The sequence below is a fragment of the Ictalurus furcatus genome, chromosome 12 (genome assembly GCF_023375685.1).
Source record: "Ictalurus furcatus strain D&B chromosome 12, Billie_1.0, whole genome shotgun sequence".
NCBI lineage: Eukaryota > Metazoa > Chordata > Actinopteri > Siluriformes > Ictaluridae > Ictalurus > Ictalurus furcatus.
This window is the reverse complement of record NC_071266.1, coordinates 14,440,395-14,465,165: the sequence shown is the minus strand read 5'-3', so window position 1 is coordinate 14,465,165 and position 24,771 is coordinate 14,440,395. Positions and strand designations below refer to the sequence as shown.

The following is a 24,771-nucleotide window of genomic DNA, read 5'->3' as shown; positions in this document are numbered from 1 at the left end:
AATGAACACCATTAAACTAAAGCGCTTCCCATCTGACAGGTAAATGAACTCACCCAATCACATCCTATATGAGATTATTCAGATATATACACAATATACACAGATTGGTTCGAGAACTGACTCCAGCCCAGAACCATGACAGCGGAAAATGTCTAATATTGTAGCTTTAAATATATTTAAGAGGAGCAGACTTCAAACACTGAACATTGATGTTTATTGTATTTGTTTACAAGGTGGTACAGGTTAACGGTTGTTTTTTGCATACAGTCTGTAAAATTAACAGAAAATATTAAATTTAGTTTATCAGAAGGTAAATTAATTTGTCATGGCTCACACTATGTTCCTAAATTTTGTCATAATTGACAAACTCAAGTTTTCTCATGCCTACTTGTGAGTTATATTGTGGCACATTAATGTTACCATCTCCAAAAAAAAGAAAAAAAAAAAGAAAACTTCAATTGTGCTCCTAAATTTTTGTAATTATTATTAAAGAAATTGTCTTGCGTCTCTCCTCCTGTAAACACTGTTATTGCCTTTTCTGCATACGCCTGAATTGTTTTCATTTGGTTGCATATTGTTATATTTGATTTCATATTTTCATTTGGTTGATAGCATTTTTATTTTTACTTCTCCTATATATTGGGTACTATAGTATTTGTTTTACTTCTACGAGATGGTTGCTTTTAAAATCCTCTCATCTGGCTTGGGATGATTGTTGATAGTATTGAGGAATCTCTTAATGGTGGATGTACATACTTTAGTACCTCATGCCTCCAATTCCTTCACCAGCTGCTTTGTTGTCTTGGGGTTCAGTTGGAACTTTTGGGACAATGTTCAGTCATTCCTGGGAGTTAATTTGTCTCCTATTTGAACGATGCACTGTTGGTGTGCTCCCAAATTATTATGCTCCTAAGGAGGAACGTGACTTCTGGAGGTCAACAATTTTTTTTCCCTGAGGTCTTGAATATTTCCATGGTATCCAGAGCAAAAAGACACTGGCTCTAAAGGTAGGCCCTTGAATACAGCCCCAAGTGCACTCCTATTTGGGACAACTGACGCTTCTGAAAGTCATTACATCAATGTCTAGTTCTTCCACAGTATTTCAAGAGATGGTCAACTTGATGTATGTAAACTTTTGACCCACTGAATTTTTGGTTTAATGAATTAAAACTGAAATAAATCTGTCTCTACATCGATTTAAAATATCTCTGATGTTGAACAGAATAGGCGACCTAATTGACTTGTATGAAACTGACATTTCTAAAAGAAATGTATGGTAATCAACATCGGATTTGTTGATTGTGAAACTAAGATTGAATATGTTTAGCGTAGGTGTGTGTAAACATTTGGCCTCATATCATGCCCATGTCATTGAATTACTGATTGAACTAGAAACTCGAACATTTTACACGTCTGTCAATGCTCACTTCTTGTTTTTAAAATGCTTTATTCATTGCATGGCTCTTTTTTTCTCCCCCCCTCTCCACTGTACCTTCAGGCAGGAAAATTACATGTTTTTAGATCCTTTGCTGGACCATTTGAAATTTTGCTTAAAACACTTGCTATGCGGTCAGTTATTCACAAAATCTGTCCGTTTTGCCTTTCATTGCAGCTGCTCCCCACCAGTGTGACTTACTAAGTGCATTGCGATTTAAGTATTTGGAGAACTTTTGGAAAAATATTTGCCGAATAAACTTGCAAGTGTTCAGTAAAAGCTTAGATGTGAAGTTATGCTGATCTCCAGATTGTAAGTGCTCTTGTCCTTTTCAAAAATCGCACAATCCAGAACCCTTAAAATGCCTTTATACCAGAGTTTTTTTCTTTTTTCCCTTCTCAGTACTACAGTGCCTTCGTTCACATGCAGCCTAATAATCCGACTGAGAGCTCAGATGGAATACAACCCCTGGCAAAAATTATGGAATCACCACACTTGGAGGATACTCAACTGGCTTTTTTTTTTACTTTGGAGCAAATAAACAAATCACAGATATGACAAAACAATTTTTGTTTAATAAGCTAAACATTCTGGCTTCATGAAATATGCTTCAAACAAGTTGAATGAAATTATTTTAATCAATAGCACGTTTTTTTCCAGATCAGGTAGAGGAAAAAAGTATGGAATCACCAGGTGAACAACCTCCAAGTGTGGTGTTTTCCATCATTTTTCCCAGGGGTTGTAGAAAATGTTCATATAAACACCTCGGTCAGAATAAAGCGATTGAGGTGCAATCCAACTGAAATTTCTGTCTGATTGAATGAGGCAGATAATCGTTTTACAAAATAATACTCGTGTAAACCCTCGTGTCAGATTACTTTCAGCGTGTGTATTCTGTGCCTGTATGTTTTTCTATATTGTCCGTGATTTCAGCTTCTTTAGTTGAATGTACTACTTTGGCGTTTTCTGCCTTGGAGAATCATGTGGTCATTTTGGGAGATATGACTGCCAGTCAGCATTCAGTCTGATACACTCTCACAGTCCTGATCAGGTGGAAAATCTCACACGGTTCAACTATAATTAAATGTTGGTTTAGAATGCACATTTCTTGAATCTACCCTTGGCCAATGCATTTTAAGTGTCGGATCTAATTTCAGATTAATAAATAGTATTTGAAACATGAATCTACAGAAATGATTGCGCACAGTCAAATGAAGTATGTACAGCATGTAGGTCGGAACTAAACTGATTAATTTCTTCCTCTCCATTTTTCTGTCTTGTTAGACCCCAAGCCCAATGGACCAGGTGGGGAAGATCAGGAGCCAGCATTATGGAGCAGGAAACCCTTATTCTCAACAGCAGGGGCCTCCACCAGGTGCTCAGCAAGGGCCTCCCTTCCCTGGTCAAGGCTATGGCTCCCCAGGACCACAGAGATACCCAATGACCATGCAGGGACGCACCCCTGGTGCTATGGGAGGCATGCAATACGGACAGCAGGTGAGTTCTGAGCTAAGATGGCTGACTGATTTGATTTTAGGAGTTAGGATCCAATTATATCCATTTGTTTCACGTGACGTTGCTGTCACCATGCTTTAGTTACTGTGTGGTATCAGTAGGCCTTCAATGTGATGTATGCAACAATAGACATCTAAAAATACTGCAAAAAGACACGTCTTAAGATATTCCATTCCAAATTGGCCTGATCAGTGAACAAGATGGCTAACTTGATAAAGCGATACAGCTGTGTAATTACCTGACTTCAAGTTCCATAGCTTTGTTTCACCGACCCATCCAGCAACTAAGTACTGTTAGGCTTCTGTACTCTTTGCTGTACAGAGATGGAGTGTGGATTAAATGCATGCAAATTTCTGCAGATTTGGCAATGTCTGTGCTGACTTCAAATCTGTATATATTTATCCTGGGACTTGTTGCTTCTCAGACGTATTTGAATTCTCCGCCATTGCTTTTCTGCAGATGTTCATAAGTAAAGTGGCTATGAGAACCAGAGCACATGACTGAAACAGGACAATAGTCTGGCTGAAAATGTGAGCGGAATTAGTCTACCCCGAAATTATCATCAGTGGAAAGCCTGGAAATAAAACACCAATAATGTGATGCCCTAACACTGTAGGGTTCTGGGGGATGAATATCAATGCCAATGTCTGCTATCTACAGTTTTATCCCATTAGCAGTTGCAAGACTGAAAGTGAAGCCCTGGATGTGAAGTTTTTGTTTTGGCTTATAGTGACTGCTTAAAGCGTTATAGTTGGTGGATTTGGGGGATGTGGGTGGGGGGGGGGCATGGTTCCCAAACAGATTCCATTTTATCCTTTGCATGTAAAAAAGAATGTTTTAATGAGTATTAGTGTGTTCTGTGCAAAGTAAGATGGTTCTTTCCATGCTGTGTATAGTGGGTTAGCTCATTGGTTGTGTTTTTGAAAGTTCAATAGGAAATGAGGTGAAAGCTGTGATTAAACTTTGGGCAGAGAGAGAAGAAATCTGTGAGTGGTCTCTGTAGAGCTTTAACCTTTTTTCAGTAAATTCAGTAGTTACTCCATATGTGATTAATTCTCACAAAAAACTATTTATTTGATATCTTTTGCTTGGGAACAAACGTTTAGGTCTGAAATTGTAGTGAGTTATATTATAGAATCTTGTTGTGATCAGTTTCCATATTTTTGAGATACTGCTCAGATAAAATCTCAATAAAAATGATACAGTAGATTGTTTATTTTAAAAGATTAACAGCTTTTAACCCTTCATATGTACATTTACTCAATACTCTATTGCGTTTAATTTATGAATGATTACTTAATGATAATTTATGATCATTTAGGTAAATATTCACCACTTCTCTCATTACAGAAAATATTTTTTTACTAAACTAGTGTGTTTAATGTTTTATGGAAACCTTTTAATAAGAATATTTATCCTGTATCCTGATGAGACTGAATATTACGGTAATGAGAATTTATTTTATATCCCATACACTTCATCAGTGTAGAGTGCCTTACATAATTATTCACCCCTGTGAACTGCAACCGGGAATTAAAATGGACTTCAGTGGAATATTTACCATTTGATTTACACGTGTCTAACATTTGAAGGTGTAAAACATTTATTTATTGTGAGACGAAAAAATGTGTTCATTTCATATGTATTCACCCCATTGGGTAGAATCGCATTCAGCTGGAATTACAGCTTCAAGGTTCTGGGATGCGTCTCTATCAGCTTTGTGCATCTAGATCCCAATATTTTTGCAAGTTTTTGGCAAAATTGCTTAGATTCTGTCAGATTGAATAGGTCAGTTGGTGAATAGCCAAAGATTCTCAATCAGATTGTGGTCTAGGGTTTGACTGGACCTTTCTGACTCGTTCAGGTTGTTGGTTTGAGCCACTCTAGTGTAGTTTTGGCAGTGTGCTTAGGGTTGTGGTACTGAGTATCAAGTCTCTGGCAGATTGGAACAGAGTGACAGGTTTGTTTACCCTACCTTTGACTCCATTCATCTTGCCCTCAACCCTGACTAATTTCCCAGTCCCTGCTGATGAAAGGCATCCCCACAACATGATGCTAGCACCATCATGCTTCACTGTGGGGATGGTGTTCTCAGGGTGATGAACAGTGTTGGGTTTCCACCAAATGTTTTCCAGAGTAAATTTCATTATCATTTAGTTTTACTTTGTTTTGAAGCATGCTACATCTTCACTTAGACCTAAGATGCATCTGATAGAAATCGAGGCGCATGTTACAACAGATAACACCTTTACAGTATGGGAACGCTTTACGGTCCACTGTTGGCCTCGTAACATAACTTGTGTTTTCATGTGAGTAATATTTCGGGTTGTGGCTGTGGGGATTTGACCATTCAGCCAAAACAGCATTAAAATTTGTGATTTGTCAAACAGGAAGTCTGCCTTTTTGAATTTTAACAAAAACTGCTTCTTAGCTTTTTTCTTTTGCAAATTTTCTGATCTTTGTTACATGGGGTGTTCTGACACCAAATATTTAGCGGCATGACCTAAAGATAAAAACAGACTTTGAGTTTGTTTAGAATGCTAGAGGGCTACTGAAAATGGAAAGGGAGGCAATATATCAGCAACAGCAACTGAATCGAAAAAAGAGCTGGTCTCACTGATTTCCACTGTGGCTGACTATGCTAAAGTATGGCTGGATTTGCTGGCTGGATCTTCTTGGTGCTGGCAATCAAGCAGTCGATTATATTTTATAATGACCGATAATTAAAGAAGTAACACTGGTATTTAATTTGATTTCGGATCAAGAAGAGAAGCAACTTAAATTTGGGAAAAGCCCTCTGTGGTGGTACTCTTCCTGGCATCATGCTGCACCATGAAAATATGACTAATAAATGAATCTATGAACCTCACAGGTGTGTTATGATTGGCCAGGAATGAGTTTGATTAGAGCCTGGCTCGTTTGCTCTTTCTGAGTATCCCAAATGTTTTCTCTAAAATCGCTCGAATTTTATAGCTCCTTGAACTATCTTATTTTTTTTAAACCTGAATTTTCAGAACCACTATATTAAAATATCTTCAGATTCACATTGAAAAATTTCAGCATCATCACGAGTGAACATCTTTTATACATGTTTCTTTACACATGTTTAGGTTTTGCTAACTCAGATTTCATCCCACGGTATTGTTCCCCTTTTCCACATACCAGGAGGCACGGCCACGTACGTCGCATGCTAATTCAAGTTCATAACCTCAGCATCATCATGAGACCAACCCAAACAAAACTTGTTTCTCTGATGTTTGATTTGTGGGATGGTTCCTTCATAATGCCCAAATGTGTTTGATGGCTAAGCTGCCAAACAGGAAGTGACGGCATATTTCAGCAATGGAGTGACCAGAAAATAGAGTTTAAATAGAGTGCCTTGAGTTTACAAACATACGCACACTGTTTTTACAAGACAACATGCTAGTATACTAGTGTACTACTGCGTTCAGCAGCAAACAGGAGCTGGAAGTAGGTCTGATGTATGGGAGCACTTTGGCTTCCTGGGAGGTTCTATTGCTGATTGCCAGCAAGTGGTGTTTCATTACAGTGTGCTGAATCCCACGTCTAACTAACACCAGAATAAGAATCACCCCATGCTTTAGCCATGCCCCCTTATGAATCACACCCGTAAGCACTTGGCCTCATATATAACTGTTGCGTTCTAATGCACAGCTTTTGTTTTAGTTTTTTGGTTTTTTCTTTAGTTTTGTTATACGCTGCTAAGAGTCTGAATGGATCACACGAACACCAAATAATTAATACGTTTTAATCATTGTACATTTACAAAGTTGAATATTGTAATCAATAGAAAAGGCATATTCAGGCAATGCAAATTTTTGCTATCAAGGCACCAATGTCAATGGAATTCATGTCAATGGAATTCAGTGTTTTTTCCTTTTCCATTACACCCCTATTAAATTTCTTTTTTCTGTCAGGTCTTTTTAAAGTTTTTACAGCTTTATCTACTGCCTTCTATACAGAGTGTATAAGCGTGTTTTGATGTGACTACAGAGGTGCTTTGCGGACAGTTCTGATTACAAATTGATTTGAAGAGCATGTCAATTTCGATTACAGATGTACAGTACTGTGAAAGTGCACCCTCCTTGTGATTTCCTCTATTTTTGCATATTTGTCACACTAAACTGTTTCAGATCCTCATACATGTAATATGACACTCGGAACATGAGGAAACGCAACACAGTTAAATTATCTATTGAAGTGAAAAGGCTACGCAACATGTCGCTCGTGAAAAGATAATTCTCCCCTAAACTTACAGCGACATCTGCAACTAAATACTTCCGATAACTAGAGATCAGTCTTTCACATCACTGTGGAGGAAAAAACTCTCCTTTGCAGAATTGCTTTGATTCAACCATATTGAAGGGCTTTCAAGCATGAACTGCCCATTTAAGTTTCTGCAACAGCATCTGAATGGGGTTCAGAACGTTGTCTAGGCCACCTCAAAACCTTCATTTCTTCTTCGTTTCTTTTGAGTCATTCAGATGTGGACTCTCTTTTTTTTTTTTTTTTTTTTTTTTTTTTTTTTTTTTTTTTTGGGCTTCAGATCCTTGTTTTGCTGCATAACCCAACTGTGCTTGAGCTTCAAATCACAGTCTGAAGTTATATGTAGGGCTTAACTAACATTAGACCAGTATATAGCTAGAACTAAGGTATTGGTCCAAATTATTATTTTTTTGGGGAGGAACGTGATAAATGGAACTGTCTTCACAGACAATCATTTGCAGTGGGGTAACAGCACGTTGATAACATGTTGAACAACATGAATAGTCAGTACCATACAAATCCCACATTTTGCATGTGGATTTGTGCTGTTAGCAATACCTTTTTTTTCCTTTTGAAAATTTAAAGCTGCAAAATATTGGATAGGGAATTTGCTTTCAGTGTGCACATACCCTCAAAGCCATAGTTAGTTAATGCATGGCCAAGCATCTGCTTAAAATATTTTGTCCAAAAAAATGTCGAGCCCTTTTTTGAGTAATTTTTAAATTTATTTATAAGCTTGGATTTAAGTTTCCTTAAGTTTGTAGTGAGTCTCAGCAGTAATTGGAAGGCCCTTTGAGCCTTTTTATTTGTCTTTTGAACGCATTGTTCAAGCTGTTCTGTTTCTATAGTCCATGTCTACTATTGATGGGTTATTTGGACAAGAGGAAAGAAAAGCCTTATTCATGTGAAATCTGAATCTTGTCTTGCCTTTTTGGTCTTAAGTGACTAGAATGAGTGTGTAAAATAGTTGGAAAATGAATTTTTACAACTAATTTATTTCAGAGATTTGTTCAGAGATAAACTGTTTTGTTGTGCTGTACTGTACTGTTCCGTCTCTTCTTTTTTTCCGCTATAGATGGGTTATGGACAACAAGGCCCAGGAGCTTATGGCCAGAGCCAAGGAGGCTACTACGGTCAGCAGAATCCTCTTACTCCCCATGGAGGCCTTCAGCAGGGTTCATACCCTCAGCAGCATTCCAGTGGCCCAGCCTCCCAGCATCCATACTCACAACCTCAGTCAGGTCCTCCTCTGTCTCAGGGTGGGCCTCCTTACTCCCATCAACCCCAGGCCCAGTCTTCATATCCCCAGCCTCCACATTCCCAACCACCTTATCCCCAATCCCAGGCTCTTTCTCAGTCCCAGGGTACACCTCAGTCAGCTCAGGGCTCTCAGCAGCAGCCTGGATTCCCTCAAGCAACGCCTGGTTCCGGGCAACCTCCCCCTGCTCCTCCTCCTACTCAACAGCAGCAACAAGGCGCAACTCCACAGCAGCCCAATGTAGGGCCTCCTCAGCAATCCCAGCAGCCCATGGGTCATGGTCCTCCACAGGGACACCAGCCCTCACCCTATACACAAACCCCACCAACACAGCCTCAGCAGCAGACACCCTTCCAGCGCTTCCCACCTCCACAGCAGGTAAGGAGTTTTTTTTTTGTTTTTTGTCCTCTCTCAGTAAATTACCCATAATCCTCCACCGAGTATGGCACGAGACCCATCTTCTTGGTGGTAGCTCGTGAAAGGAACAGTGGCACGCTCTTTCCTCCATAGTGTTAGGGTCTTCTCCTTGGGCAAAAGAGAATAACCCTTGAGCCCTGCTTACGAGGGTTACAATTTTCTCGATTATACCTTTTGCACAAGCTTTTTCCATTTAGATGTGCTAATACCATCCTTCATCTCGTGTTGGTGGAGGAAGAGATCCTTGGGCCTGAGAAATATGGTTTTCTGCGGCTGCAACGGTTTCAACATTGTACTTTGGCTCATACTTCACCAAGACAGGAGGTTGGATGGCTCACTCCAATCAATTGGCTGGTCAAAACATGCTCTGAGAGTTCTGTGATAGCTTAACAACTGCTAACAGCTCACTTACAACAGAACTCAACAGAAAATCAAACTACAAATAGAAATACAAGAAGGTCAAGCTGTTCGCAAGCAAAAGACAAAACAAACCAAAGATGTTGAAATGAAAGAAAGGGATAGTCTGAGTAGAAGTTCATCCCTAAAAGGAAAAATCAGGGGAAATATTCCTATTTTTCCTATGTGAGAATGGAAAATATTTTTATCCAATGGAACTGTGGAAATTTTGCAGAGTTGCGCTGCTTACAGTTCTCAACCGACTTGATTTTTGTCTCCAGAAGAAAAATCTACCACCAGATTTTACCTTCTCTTTTAAAATGTTTCCAATTTTAAATACTTTTGGTCCTACTAATAGACAGACGTTTGGTGGCACAGCCATTTTAATCAGAAATGATGTGATTCATAGTCGCATCAATGTGAAAAGTAATTTATTTACAATCACGCCTTATTTCTTTTAAATGATGGCTCCAGCACTTACCTACACCCAGGGCATGGAACATACCTAACAATAACCAAATAAATTGTGAACCTGAATTATTTTTTAGACCTTTCATGGCAAGTATATGGCCTTTGTGGTAGCGACCACTTTCCATTTATACTAACCCTAAAAGGAATAGAAGAAGCTCTTTTATTAAAAAAAAAAAAAAAAAAAAAAAAAAAAAGCCAGGATGGCAATTTAAAAAAAAGTTAACTGGTGTAATTTTCAAACACTTTGCTATGAAAGGTTTTATGAAGCCTCTGAAGATGATACAGATGTTATTAAACATTTCACCAGTACACTCATCTCCATTGCAAATAATACAATTTCAAAAACATATCCAAACACAAAATGCAAACGGATGCCATGGTTTGATGATAAATGCAAGGCAGCTATAAAAAACGGAAGAAGGCTGAAAGATTATTCTTCAGAAAGACAACAAGTGAAAATCATGTAAAGTTTAAAATAAGTAGGGCACAAGCTCGAAGAACAGTAAATGAAACTAAATGAAAAAGTTTGAGACCATTTGTATCTGGTCTGACATCAAGTACCTCAACAAAAAAGGTCTGGAATCTAATTTGCAAGATGAAGGTCAGGAATGATGGAGCTTAAATTCAGCACATCAAATATCAAGACAATTTTCTAACTTCAAATCAAGAGATTGCAAATACTCAGTAGAAACTCTTGAGAAGAACTCTTCCGTTGGAAATTGTCTTAATGCCTTCCAAGTTCTCTTAGCACAGGACGAAAATAAAGGCATCAATTTTAATATATAATATAATCAACTGTTCACAATGGAAGAATTGACACGAGCCATAAACAGAGCACATGATACGACAGTAGGACCAGATGATAACCACTAACGATTAAAAAAAAATTTGCCTCACATTATCCTGTTTTTACTGTTAAAACTTTTTAACTCTTTGGATATCAGGGAATATTCCACTCTCTTGGAAAGAAATGATCATCATTCCCACCCCAACGTAGGAAAAGATCAAAATGACCCCAATAACTACTGCCCAAAAGCCCTGAAAGGTTGCTTATTCAAAACCATGGAGAGAATGGTTAAAGAATGTCTAGTATGGATCCTGGAATTGCAAAATCTCTTAAGTTCAATGTGGCTTCAGAAAAGGAAGAAGTACTGTTGATCACCTCATCAGCTTTGATGGCTACATACAAGATTCTTTCATCAGAAAAGAACATGCAGTGGCTTTTTTTTTTTTTTTTTTTTTTTTTTTTTTTTTGTGGACTTGGAGAAAGCTTATGACACCACTTGGAAGTTCTGTGTTTTTAAGGATTTATAGCAACTTGGTTTTAGAGGACACTTATCCATTTTTATTGCAATTTTGTTTTATATAACAAACAACAGACATTTTAAAGTCAGAGTAGGTAATACCCTATCTGACCCACATAAACAAGAGCTAGAAGTACCACAATGAAGTATTTTATCAGTTACACTTTTTAGTATCAAAATCGATGGCCTCGCAAAAGCCATCGGGTCGGATATCCATTGCAGTCTTTATGTGGATGACATTGGCTTTTGCTACAGGGGCAAATCCATGAATAACATTGAACAGAAAATCCAGCTGACAATTAGCAGAATGCAGTCCTGGTCATAAAATGGGTTTAAATTTTCAAAGACCAAATGTGTTTGTATGCATTTTTGCCAGCTACACTCTCCATCTTGATCCAGAGATATTCATGGATGAACACATCAGAGCAGTTAAGGAAGCCAAATTCTTTGGAATAACTATTGACAGTAAACAGAGTTTTATCCCTCATATAAAGATTTTAAAAGATAAGCGTCTTAAAGCCATGAACTTTTTAAAGGTTGTAGCTAAAACTAAATTAAATAGGTTGCAGAAAGTTCACTTCTTTTAAATCTTTACAGAACACTGATTCGATCACGCCTGGATTATCGATGTGTAGTGTATGGATCAGCCAGGAAATCATATATCCAACTATTAGACACAGTGCATCGTCAAGATATATGACATTAGGGGCCCCTGGCATTAGGGGCCTTTTAGAATGTCACCAACTCAGTTTGTATGCAGAAGCAAATTAACTTTCTCTGGAGAACAGACGCCTCAAACTAGCCCTACAATAAACAACAAAGCTAAAGACCAACGGAGAAAACTCCGCTTACCCGGGAAATGTAGAAGCAGACACTGCTGCAAAAGAGGCACCATCAGCGGATTTCAAAAAGTGTCCAATGTCTCCCACTGACCTAAAATCCACAATAAACTCATATATTAACAACAAATGGCAAACTGTGGGACTGCTGTGGCTCCGGTGGTAGAGCAGGTTGTCCACTAATCAAAGTGTCCTTGGGCAAGACACTGAACCCCTAGTTGCTACCAATGGCAAGCTAGCGCCTTGCATGGTAGATCTGCTGCCATTGGGGGGTGTGTGTGTGTGGGTGAATGGGTAAATGAGAAACAGTGTAAAGCAGTGAACAGTGTAGAACCGCTAAGGTTAAAAAATGCTATATAAGTGTTTACCATTTACCACAAACTCCATGAAATTGTTTGCCATATTGTTGGCAAAAGAAACTTTTCTCTGTTTTCAAATCGCTGGGACCAGTTCGTCTACACTCGCCATCGAAAAGGTCGTTCCAAGATGACAAAAGTTTTTAATATTAATAGAAGGCCAGAATGCCAGAATCCATTATCCTTGAAACATGTTTTATTAGACTGTACTGGTCTTAACCCCGTGAGAATCATTTTTATACAGTCAAAACTCTGGAAGAAATTTTTAACAAAGTCAAACCTAACGCAATTTTAGAGTTTTTAGGGAAAATAGATTTTAAAGACCTTATATAGAGTTCCTTACACATTTCTTATCATAGCCATAGAAGCTGGCATGGCATTTTAAATAAATAAATAAATAAAAGGGAAAAAAACCCCATAATCCTCCATGTTGGCACTTCAAGTACAACATTGCTGTACTTAAGCACCCGTGCAGAATTTAGTTACCTGCTTGCTACCGTGTGAGCCGAACCGAGACGACACAAGTGCAGACCATCGACTGATCAGAGACTGTCACCGGCTTGAAATCTAAGGTAGATTAGTGTCTGAAAAGGTTTCTCTTTTTTGATTCCTTTTTTTCTGGTGAATTTAAGAGGCCAGCAATTTGTGTAGCAATGTAATGTTATTTACTTAAATTCCGTTCAGTTAAATGTTATTAGCATTGCACTTTTAACAATCAATAATGTCACAAAGCAGCTTTACAGAAATATCATTAAATGTAAATCAAGTGTAAATTTATCTATAATGAGCAAGCCAGAGATGACATCAGCAAAGGAAAAACTCTGAGATGCATGAAGGAACCTTGCGGATTTATTTACCCACAGTAATGTTTTCCTATAGATCTGGGTAGCTTGATCTTAATTTCCATGTAATATCTGCCATATTCTAGTTAGGGCAAATCCCAAATGGCTTGTACCCTACTTATGGCATAACATAATAGAGCTGAACACCCTACCTGGTGCACTACGCAACAAAACATTTGGTACATCTGGTACACTCCTGTATTTTCACTACAGATTAAAAACACTTTGTGGTGTTTGGGAGCTTGGGCAGTTGTTAAGAGAAAGTTTACCCATTTTTTTTGATTTTCACTAAAACAAAGTGTCATTTTCGTGCACTGATATTAAAACTCGCTGTCATGTTTGTTTTTATGTTTACTCAGAGAAATGCATGGATTTTAATTTTTTTGTAGTATTTTACTTCTTGTGCATATCAAGTCACCACTCAAAGCCTTTCAGAGAAATTCTTCTTACATTCATGTGTAGAGTTTTATGATGGACGTTCTCCCCATCTCCCCCTCCCCCTCAGTTTTACACACACGCACACTACCGCTGCAATATCTCCACAACAGATAGTGAGGAAGATAATCCATTATTTTCTTCTCAGAATTTTTGTTACAAATTGAGGTTGCAGTGCTCGTCATGTTACCTTAAAAATTCATTTAAATTGCCTTTTTTCCATTTGACAAAAAAAGTGGGAAATAATGTTTCGTGTTTCATGAGAAGTTGCATGATGAGACATTTCCTCAGTTTGGGATGTAAGGTTTAGAAGTCTGAATGTAAGGTTTAGAAGTCCCAAAACTAGACTCAGCACATCGCAAACCAAAGTGCATGATATTCAATTTTGTGTTCCCTCCGTGCACTTCTATTCATCTTCCTCTCTTTTTCTTCTTTCATGTAAGGAGCTATCCCAAGACTCCTTCAGTTCCCATGCTTCCGGTTCTACCTCGAACCAGCCCATGGCCTCCAGTAAGAGTGGTACAGAGGACAGCATGCAGGGCCGTCCTTCAAGTCTGCCAGTGAGTTCCTAAATGTCTAATCAACTTTCCAAGTTCACACACATGCAACAGAATGCTTGCTTTGGGTAACATTTAATATTACCAAATTGTCATCTTGAATAGCCCTCATTTTAATTTAGATTCTCCTCGCTGCCATCTTATGCTCTTTTCATTTCCTCTTGGCAGAATCCTCCATGCCATGCCATGGATCGTTCCATTACTTTGTTAGCTCAAGTGAAGTTTGTTAGATCAGCCATCAGAGGGACGATGGAACGAGTTAGCATAGATGTAGACTTCAGTAGCAGAACTTGCCCATACATCACTGCAGTCTGACACAGCTCCTTTTCAGTAAAACAGAGCTGCTCAAAGTGGGGTTTGTGACTTTTAGGCCTGTCCGAGATTCTCATCAGCGCGATATCTCAAGAGCGAGTGTGTGTGAATGTTTGTGGGATTTATATGGATTTGTCACTGTAACCAGATGTTTAGATTTTGGAATTGATCCAAACAGGGTGGTCAAATGTCTGAACGTTTTTCTTCAATAGCTTCCTTCCTGTTTGTCGTTAACAAGTTAACAGTGGTATGCATTTCTGATTTGCAGTATATACAGTGAGGGAAAAAAGTATTTGATCCCCTGCTGATTTTGTACGTTTGCCCACTGACAAAGAAATGATCAGTCTATAATTTTAATGGTAGTTGTATTTGAACAGTGAGAGACAGAATAACAACAAAAAAATCCAGAAAAACGCATGTCAAAAATTTTATAAATTAATTTGCATTTTAATGAGGGAAAAAAGTATTTGACCCCCTCTCAATCAGAAAGATTTCTGGCTCCCAGGTGTCTTTTATACAGGTGACGAGCTGAGATTAGGAGCACACTCTTAAAGGGAGTGCTCCTAATATCAGTTTGTTACCTGTATAAAAGACACCTGTCCACAGAAGCAATCAATCAGTCATATTCCAAACTCTCCACCATGGCCAAGACCAAAGAGCTCTCCAAGGATGTCAGGGACAAGACTGTAGACCTACACAAGTCTGGAATGGGCTACAAGACCATTGCCAAGCAGCTTGGTGAGAAGGGGACAACAGTTGGTGCGATTATTCGCAAATGGAAGAAGCACAAAAGAACTGTCAATCTCCCTCGGCCTGGGGCTCCATGCAAGATCTCACCTCGTGGAGTTGCATTGATCATGAGAACAGTGAGGAATCAGCCCAGAACTACACGGGAGGATCTTGTCAATGATCTCAAGGCAGCTGGGACCATAGTCACCAAGAAAACAATTGGTAACACACTACGCCGTGAAGGACTGAAATCCTGCAGCACGCGCAAGGTCCGCTGCTCAAGAAAACACATATACATGCCCGTCTGAAGTTTGCCAATGAACATCTGAATGATTCTGAGGACAACTGGGTGAAAGCGTTGAGGTCAGATGAGACCAAAATGGAGCTCTTTGGCATCAACTCAACTCGCCGTGTTTGGAGGAGGAGGAATGCTGCCTATGACCCCTGGAACACCATCCCCACCGTCAAACATGGAGGTGGAAACATTATGCTTTGGGGTTTTTTTTCTGCTAAGGGGACAGGACAACTTCACCGCATCAAAGGGACGATGGACGGGGCCATGTACCGTCAAATCTTGGGTGAAAACCTCCTTCCCTCAGACAGGGCATTGAAAATGGGTCGTGGATGGATATTACAGCATGACAATGACCCAAAACACATGGCCAAGGCAACAAAGGAGTGGCTCAAGAAGAAGCACATTAAGGTCCTGGAGTGACCTAGGCAGTCTCCAGACCTTAATCCCATAGAAAATCTGTGGAGAGAGCTGAAGGTTCGAGTTGCCAAACGTCAGCCTCGAAACCTTAATGATTTGGAGAAGATCTGCAAAGAGGAGTGGGACAAAATCCCTCCTGAGATGTGTGCAAACCTGGTGGCCAACTACAAGAAACGTCTGACCTCTGTGATTGCCAACAAGGGTTTTTAAACCAAGTACTAAGTCATGTTTTGCAGAGGGGTCAAATACTTATTTCCCTCATTAAAATGCAAATCAATTTATAACATTTTTGATGTGCGTTTTTCTGGATTTTTTTGTTGTTATTCTGTCTCTCACTGTTCAAATAAATCTACCATTAAAGTTATAGACTGATCATTTCTTTGTCAGTGGGTAAACATACAAAATTAGCAGGGGATCAAATACTTTTTTCCCTCACTGTATGTGCAGTAAACTGAACCTGGCAACCCTGCACACTGAACTTTATTAACATGACACTAAAGCGCTGCCTTACTGAATGCCAAAATAAAACCACATTTCTACCGTATTTCTGTACAAACTGGGGAAAAAATATGCTGTGCACTCTGTCCCTGCTTTATATTAGATTCCAAGATGGATATAATTCAGTGAACTTTTCTGATCTTTCTGGAATGTAACAAACTCAAAAACTGAAGTAAATCCGATAAAATATTATTAGAATGGTATTGTTGTCACATTAGATCGAAAGCTTTCGAGGGTGTCTGGTTCAGAAGTTGCATAAAATTATATTCTGCACATTGCTGTTTGTTGTTATAATTTGTGAAAAATGACTTCCTTTTCCATTTTTTTTAACCACTCAAAGTAATAGTGTGTGTAGATCACCAAGGAGTGCTTCCGTGCTGTCTCTTCCTCTTGTTCAGCAAGTAGCCACTAAAGAGTTACTCACTTCCGAGTTGTGAGGGGAAGTTGTCAATTGCATGGTAAAAACTACTCATAAATGGGACATGAGTGTCTCGGTCTACTGTAGTCAAATCTGACTCTGTATGTGACAGAGTTGGCTAGAGACTGCATATCCCTGCCTGTGAGGAAATTTCATGCTGCTGAAAGTGAAGCTTTCACCCCCACCCCTCCCCCACACCCCCGCCCCCCATATTTGGACCAGGTTTACATGTGAAATGTAAATGACACTAACTGGTGATTTGTCCTGCTCTGTGATTGGATGAATGGTGCTGTTTGGATAAAATGACTTGCAGTCTAGCATCCTGAATATGTGTATGTGCTTTTATTGGTTGGCAAATTATGGATATTTCCATCAGATGTGATCTCATCTGGAGTAGCAGAAGACAGAAGGAGGGAAAGGCTAAGCATGAAAGAGAATCAGTTGTATTTACTGTGCCAGTGGGGGCTGCACTCAGGATGTGATTCCCTCTTCTTTTATTTACTACTTTTATTTATTTATATATTTATCCTGAGCAGAGGCCGGGCTGGGTTATTTTTTCCCCCCTAGGAAATCCCTTTGGCTGGAGGCCTTTACCTTAACCCCTGACACTTCACCACCAAAATGCTCCATTACGAAGTTCATCCTGTGTACACACTGAAAACTGACTGAACTGAACTCCATATGCTCCAAAAGCAACATCAGCACCCCCCGTGCATCTGTTCATCTGTTTCCTGCCACCATGTTTATGACTGAAAGATTCTACGTTTACTGACCAGCATCAATATGCCTTCATTATGCTGTGCTGTGGGATGCGACAATAGCCATAGACAAATAAAGATATTTAATTCTAGTCCGTTCCAAAATATCCTGATCAACAAAGATAATGGTTAGCAGCAATCATGGGAGAAAACTGCATACCAATGAGCACTTGTTAGTAGGTATCTTGGCTGATGACTTCGGCTACGTGACAAATTATAAATGATCCCAGCATTTGTCTGTGACAGATACGTAGAGCTAGTAAGATAACGGTAAGTATTACATACAAAGTAATACTTTTGTCAACTGTAAATATGATAAACGTTCAGTCATATCAAGTTGCGTACAACACCTGTCTAAACAAACATCCCTGAAAAATACGATTGCTTATTTACGCATCATCCTGCAGGTAGGTCTAGCTAACGGTAGTTATTTAAGTCGCCACATAGGCTACACAGTTGACTGTCTAGTAACGTCACAAGCTTTTGTTTCTGTTTATAAAGCTTGATAAAGTGATAAGGCTGTTTACTTAACCCGACATGTTTTTAAACTCTTTCAAGTGCCGCAGCTTTGTTTCATTGACCCATCCAGCGGTGATGTAGTGTTAGGCTTCTATACTATTAAAAGCCTTCAGGATCTCACCATTGTACAGTAATATATTGTTGAGTTACATGTATGTGAAAGTCTGCTAATGTTAGATTTGGCAATGTCTGTGCTGACCTCGGATCTGTACATGTTTTCCTGGCATTTGAAACGGAGCAAACCTCAGCGATCGACGTTTTTCTAAGTGTCGCTTCTCACAAGTTTGTGTCTTCTTTACTAATCCGAGTCAGTAAATCAGTGGTTACCGTTTGTACTTAATGTAGACTGTCAATAACTTGGCTTGTACTGGAAGTATTCAGAGCAAACGTAGTAAAATTGTTTTCAGCTGAGCAACATATAGCAACAAACTTGCACAAATTATATTTTCACATTAAAACCCCTCCCCTGATTTTATATATTGTGCTGCCACATGATTGGCTGATTTTGGTAATTGCATGAATGTATGAATGAATGAGTGTGATCCTAATAACATGGCTGGAGAGCGTATTTTATTTTAGTATTCATTTTGCACTTTAAAACTTCTGCTCTAAAGAGGGGGAATGGAGTTCCTACTATTTCTGTCAAAAAGCTCCAAAGGGCTGCAATAGTTCTGTTTATTCATTTTGCACTCTGCCTCACCAGCACATTGAAGATGTGGAAATGCTTATTTTAATCTGATGATTTTTTTTCTGTCCTTTTAAATTAAGGTCATGTTTAACACAGGAGAAAAAAAAACCCTGAGACTTTTAGTTAAACTTTATGTCTGCTCTAGCAAGCCGGTGTTCTTTTTGCAAGACTATTGAAATCACAAGAGCGTTTTCCCCCAGAAGTGGAAAGGTGGAGTGCAAATCAAACTGTTCGGCCTTTAACACACTACCAGAGTCGGTAAGTGGTTATGTCAAGTCAGAGGCAGTCGTGATAGCCAGCCAGCTTTTGTATTTAAAGTCCAAACCCCTTCAGCAGTTCACAGCAATGTGATCACATCAGCTAACATGAGTGCCATGACTCCAAAGCCAGAGGGTCAAGTCCCATGCTTTATTCTTTTCTCTGCATGATCAGGCCCTTCACCTGTAAGCATTGAAGAATCGTGCTAGAACACAGAAAACACTAAACTCGTGTACTCGTTTCATGTACCTCTAAGTCTAGATTTGTTCATCTTTGACCCAGATCAGACAAATGTAAAGACATAATAAATCTGGTCAGTACCGAGCATTCATGAACCTGAAATGAGAAACTACTGACAGACTGAGAACAGTAAAACGCTGGTGCACTGAAACAGGCTCAACAGGTTCAGCTTGTTCCCTCATTGTTTTTGCTTTGCTTGGCAATGTGCAAGTGTTCAACTGCACGACCTGTTTTTTAGAAACAGAACTGAGTAGTGTTAATGTTTCCTGGAGTTTCCATTGTTTCAAGAATTGTTTTAAAATTATTTAATCTCATAGGAAAAGAAATGCTAGGCATTCTTTAATGATTGTGAGCATTGTGCGGGGTCCAAACAATCCTTGCAAATATCACCACAATTGGCCAGTTCTGGTCTTGTTACATAGAATAATGAAGTAACCTAGATAAATATAGTTATAAAGGTTTGTGACTGTAGCGCAATAGTGTGAAATGCCTGCTGAAATCTGATTGGCTGAAGACGGCTCTGTTTTTGAAGTAAGCCAGTCATCATTAAAAATTCACTTACAGATTAACACGTTGATGCAGCACACCAAATTTGAGCTCGATCAGACGTAATGTTCCTGGGAAAACTTTGTATTGAACATGCGTAGTGTTTAAATTGTGTTCGATTCAGTGCAAGCTGTTCTATTTTGAATAAGCCAGGCTCTGTCACACTAGGATTACATGGCATATGGTAGCTATTTTGTTTACAAATCTCAACATTTAAAAAAATAAATAAATGAATCATTATGGAAATTCACACTGAGTAATTTGACACCAATGTTAGGACAAAAAGCTTAGGACTAGTGCACAAAAGTAGGTTTAGCATATTATGCCATTTAATATAACAATTTTTGGAGGTGTGGGGCCACATTTTTATGGTTTCAGCCAAAGAATGAAGAAGAAAAAATGTGTGTGTGTATATGTATACAAGTACATTTTATTTTGAAAAATACAACATATAATTTGAAATGTTTTAATACATTTAATGATTAAGTACAAAATTGTAACAAAAGAGCATGTTTCCAGTCAGTTTGTAATTGAAAAAACGCAAGATATCTTAAATTCATTCACAATATGCTTTTCTATCATGATCTCAATATTTATATTGCCTAGCCCTACTGTATATTTTATTTTACAAGAGATATGCTTGTGTTTATGTGCAAAAAATTTAAGCCCCCTTTTGGCCAGTTTGTGTCAACTTCAGTAGAGGAACTTAACATTCATGATCGTAGCTCAGTATTAACCTTGTCAATTGCATGCTGAAATCTGATTGGTCAATGCACTGTCAATCTTTTTAAAAATTTTTTTTACATGTATTTATATTTTATGAAGTCTTCTTCAAAAAATCTACTTACAGATTAGCAGAATTGAGCTCCACCCTCGATGTATGACTCTGCCCCCAAACTTTGGGGCATCATGTGAGAAAATTTGGTGTTTCTATGTCTAAAGGTCTTGGCTGCCCATTGTGTTTTAGTGCAGAATCAGAATAATAGAAATAAGAAAAAGCCTGATAATTCCACTTCATGCTTGTCATCATCATTTTCTAGTTCCACTAATGTTCCACACGACAGAATAGTTTACTAAAATGTAGTATACCACAGCGTGGTTGAATGCTTGAATCTGATTGGTTGTTTCTGTATAACGGCGTGGCTCGGACAGTAGTATGTAGCATACTACCAGATGTAATACATGTTACATCTACCAGATGTAACATGAACGACAGGTTTCTATTTAATGTGATTGTTCTAATTTGTTTTTGTTTCTATAGTAACAGCTCATACACAGGACTGTGTATGGTGGATGCTCCACATAATTGAAGATTTAATAAAATTTTAAAACATGCTGTTTAACAAAGTAAAACTTATAATCGTCGACACTGTGACGTTTTTGTTCGTAGACATTTAGTTAACATCTGTGAGTTTCACAGCTCAGAAAAGTCTTCAGGACAGACGAAGTTCTCAGTAAAATGACATGCTGTGTAAGTGAGCGAGTGTTGGCTGGTGAAGAAAGACTGTTTTATCACCGCTATAGTGAAACGAGAACAGGAACTAACTTGTCTCCTGGATGTTCCACAACATTAAATCTAACTAGAAACTGTGATGTGTTCGTTAATAAATAAACACTGTAATTGTTATCAAAACGAACAAAATGAGAACACAAGTCCCTCTTTAGAATAGAAATAAGGACATCAGAAATGCTCGTTTATGCATATTTATTGACTGGTGCTGCCATCTTGTGGTATAATATGAAATTACATGTTGTATGTGTTGGATGCAAATGCATAAAAACTTGCCAGACACATTAGCATGACATTTTGTATGAATTGAGAATAGGGTACTTCTTAAAAACAGGATTCTCCAATTTGACCCTGACAACACTGGCCATTCTGGCTTTTTTCACTTAGCTCATTAATTTGATTAAATCTGTAGACCTTTAATGTAAACAAGACTGTAAAATGTATTTTATTGGACTTTCTCAGCTGTGTCTTTGTGTAATTCAATAAAGTCTTGACAGTAGGCAGTTAAATATTACACTATTATGGATTTAAGTTACTGTGATGGAGCTAAGGATGTCTTCTGATGCATGTTTATGAAGATTCCTAGATTTGTGTTGCCATCTTGTGGAATATGATATAATATGCACATAGTGTTTTACAGAAATAGCAGTGAAATTTGCTCGACTTTTGAATTTTATGTTGCTGGTCCACATCGAAGCACATTCTTGAATTCAGTGCTGTCACTCAGTGCGTTTACATGGACAACAATAATCCACTATTAATCCGATTAAGACAATACTTTGATTAAGAAACTACCAGGTAAACAGCAATTTTAATTACCTTAATCTGATTAAGGTCATACTCGAAGTAAACACTAATCGAATTAAGACATGTGGAGTACTCCTGTTTTAGTCGCATTATGGACATGTATTACAGACATGTAAACACCTTTATCACATGTCGTGTGAGTTTTCACCGCATTTTGCGACAGGACACAATCACACACGGCAGTGCTCAACATTTTATGGCGAACAAGAGAGCACGGCTGCGTCCCAAACCGCATACTTGCCTATATAGGCCTGTAGTGGGGAAAAATACATGTATCTCGGCTACTATATAGACGGTAAGTACGCGGTTTGAGACGCAGCCCACGGCTTCAAGCAGTTGTCTATTAGCACGTACAGCATGACAAATAATTAACTGCACTTAAAGAGTTCGTAAAAAAATTAAATAAAAACACCCAAAACTGTATACGGTGCCATAACGAAGACGATCTGTATGTTGATACGTGAAATTCTGGAGGGACGGCGTGGCGCGGTGACGTAATGACGTGTGCCGTTAATCTAATTATGTTCTATAACATGTAAAATTGGTACATGAAAGGAGTATTCTAAAAGCAAGTCATGTAAACACCTTAATCACATTATTATATTAATCAGAGTAAGGTCAATAATTAGATTACTGCTGACCATGTAAACGTAGTCACTGTTTTTAACCCCTGCTTCTTACTGGATGGGTTACGTAAGCATCACGTCAAGCTTTCAATACCATACACGTTTCTGCTGCGTTTCCGTGTGAGCTGCTGGCATCAAAAAGAGCAACAGCGCACTTTGGTTTCAATCAGTTTTAGCTAATCCAGCATTCAGTTATGAAAAGCTGAATTTACAAATCTGGTTGTTTTTTTCAGTTTTTTTATTTGACTTTTTTTTTAGGTACCGTGCATATTGCCACACCCCGCTCTCAGCCTTTTATTACCTACTTACACTCACCTGTTGCTCAGTACTTCACTAGTGTCCTTTGTAAACATTCCTCTGTTTGTAACTCACATTGCTATACAGGATTGCTGGATTAAGTGAAATAGAGCTGCAACAGCTAATGAGTGAAATCCATAATAACTAATTATGAAAATCCTTGTCAACAAATCTCCATTATCGATTAGTCGGTCTGCGCGCAGCAGGAGGCATGTTTACTCACTAGGTTAACTTCTGTTCTGATAACACGCATTGGAGAGTAAATACTACAGTTGAGTCCCAAATGATGTACTATACACTTACACTATGCATTATGTACTCTACCGTCTTGTGTATAAATTTTAGTACACATTTTAGTGCAATTTTGGAACACTAGGGTTTTTTTTGTTTGTTTGTTGTTGTTTTTGTTTTTTTGTTTTTTTTACTAATTGGTATACACCGTTTCCCAGGTGATGGCGTATGAAGTCAAATGTATGCAATGTGATACCGCTAGTTTTAGCAGAATACCCCGAGTCAATGAAAAATGAATTTCTTCAGTTTTCAGTTCATTACCTTTTATGCCCAACATGAACTCAATCACCATCAGACCCAGGCATAATAATCAAGTGATGGTGGAAAAAAGCTTGCGACCTCCAGGTCCTCTAAGGCATAGGAACATTTTATATTAAATGCCACGTAGAAGATTGTAACCTGTAAACTTTACAAAGCAGGGCTTGTGTATAAATAGTTGTGTTAATGTAAATGTTGTGTTAATGTAATATATATTAATCGAAAAAAATAAATGACCGATTATCAGTTCTAAAATAAAATATAAGAACTCATTTGGGGGGGGGGGTTGCAGATTTAATTGTTTGCCAACCTGTCATGAAAAGGACGCTAATACAACGTTTTTCTTCGCCTGTGTCTTCTCTGGATCGTTCACTTTGAATCTGAATCAACGTTCGGATTTCTGTAACGCTGCTTTGTGTCGTGTATTGAAAGTGATGTACAAATAAAACAGGAACTGAAGTGCATTAACGGTGGAGGAAATTTAGGCATGAGGAAGTGAGAGAGGCCAGGCTTGATCTGAATCATTATTATACAAAAGGAAGGTCATTTACATTTCTCCCTCAGTCTCAACACCATTTAATACCAAATGCACCAGTGATACCAGACTTGTACCATCTTTCCTGCTATTTTTTAATCTTTGTCTTCTTTCACTATTTTATCTCTCGTCTCTGGATGTCTTTGTGTAAAGTGGCTTTGCCTGTGTAGCAGCTCACTACTGTTCTCTGCCTTGTTTTCTGAGCTTGTGTTATTGCTGTATTCAGAGTCTGGGGCGTGTTTCCTGTTGCTATTCTGGGGCCTTTGCTTCCTGTCCATGTGCCTGTTTAATTCAGATTCAGGGGCGCTCTCTCGCGCTCTCTCTCTCTCTCTCTCTCTCTCGCTCTCTCGCTCTCTCACTTGTGCTCTCTTTCGCTCTTGTGCTCACTGACTGTTTTGGTTTGCTCTTTTTTCATTTCTGTACCATATTAATTGGAGGAACTGAAGAAGAGGAAATCATTTCTCTATTCAGGAAATATAATAGTTTCTTTTGAGGGAAAAGCTAGTTTATCTATTTTGATTCTCCCACTTTGTGTCCTTTTTCTGTTTGTCTCTTTCTGTTACACCCACCCTGTCCTCTCTGCCCCTCCTCCTGCTCGCGCTCTCTCTCTCTCTCGCTCTCTCAACTGACTGCGCCACACCAAGGCTGTGCCGTAAC

The 24,771-nt window shown here is 38.6% G+C and overlaps 1 protein-coding gene across 1 annotated transcript in view; it reads left to right on the top strand.

The window, feature by feature from the left end:
• arid1ab (AT rich interactive domain 1Ab (SWI-like)) overlaps nt 1-24,771 on the top strand; it is a 75,230-nt gene that overhangs the window by 20,115 nt on the left and 30,344 nt on the right. Inside the window, exons 2-4 of the mRNA XM_053638717.1 lie at nt 2,720-2,932; nt 8,313-8,873; nt 13,999-14,115. Coding sequence (XP_053494692.1) covers nt 2,720-2,932; nt 8,313-8,873; nt 13,999-14,115 — 891 coding nt within the window. The remainder of the gene's footprint in view (nt 1-2,719; nt 2,933-8,312; nt 8,874-13,998; nt 14,116-24,771) is intronic.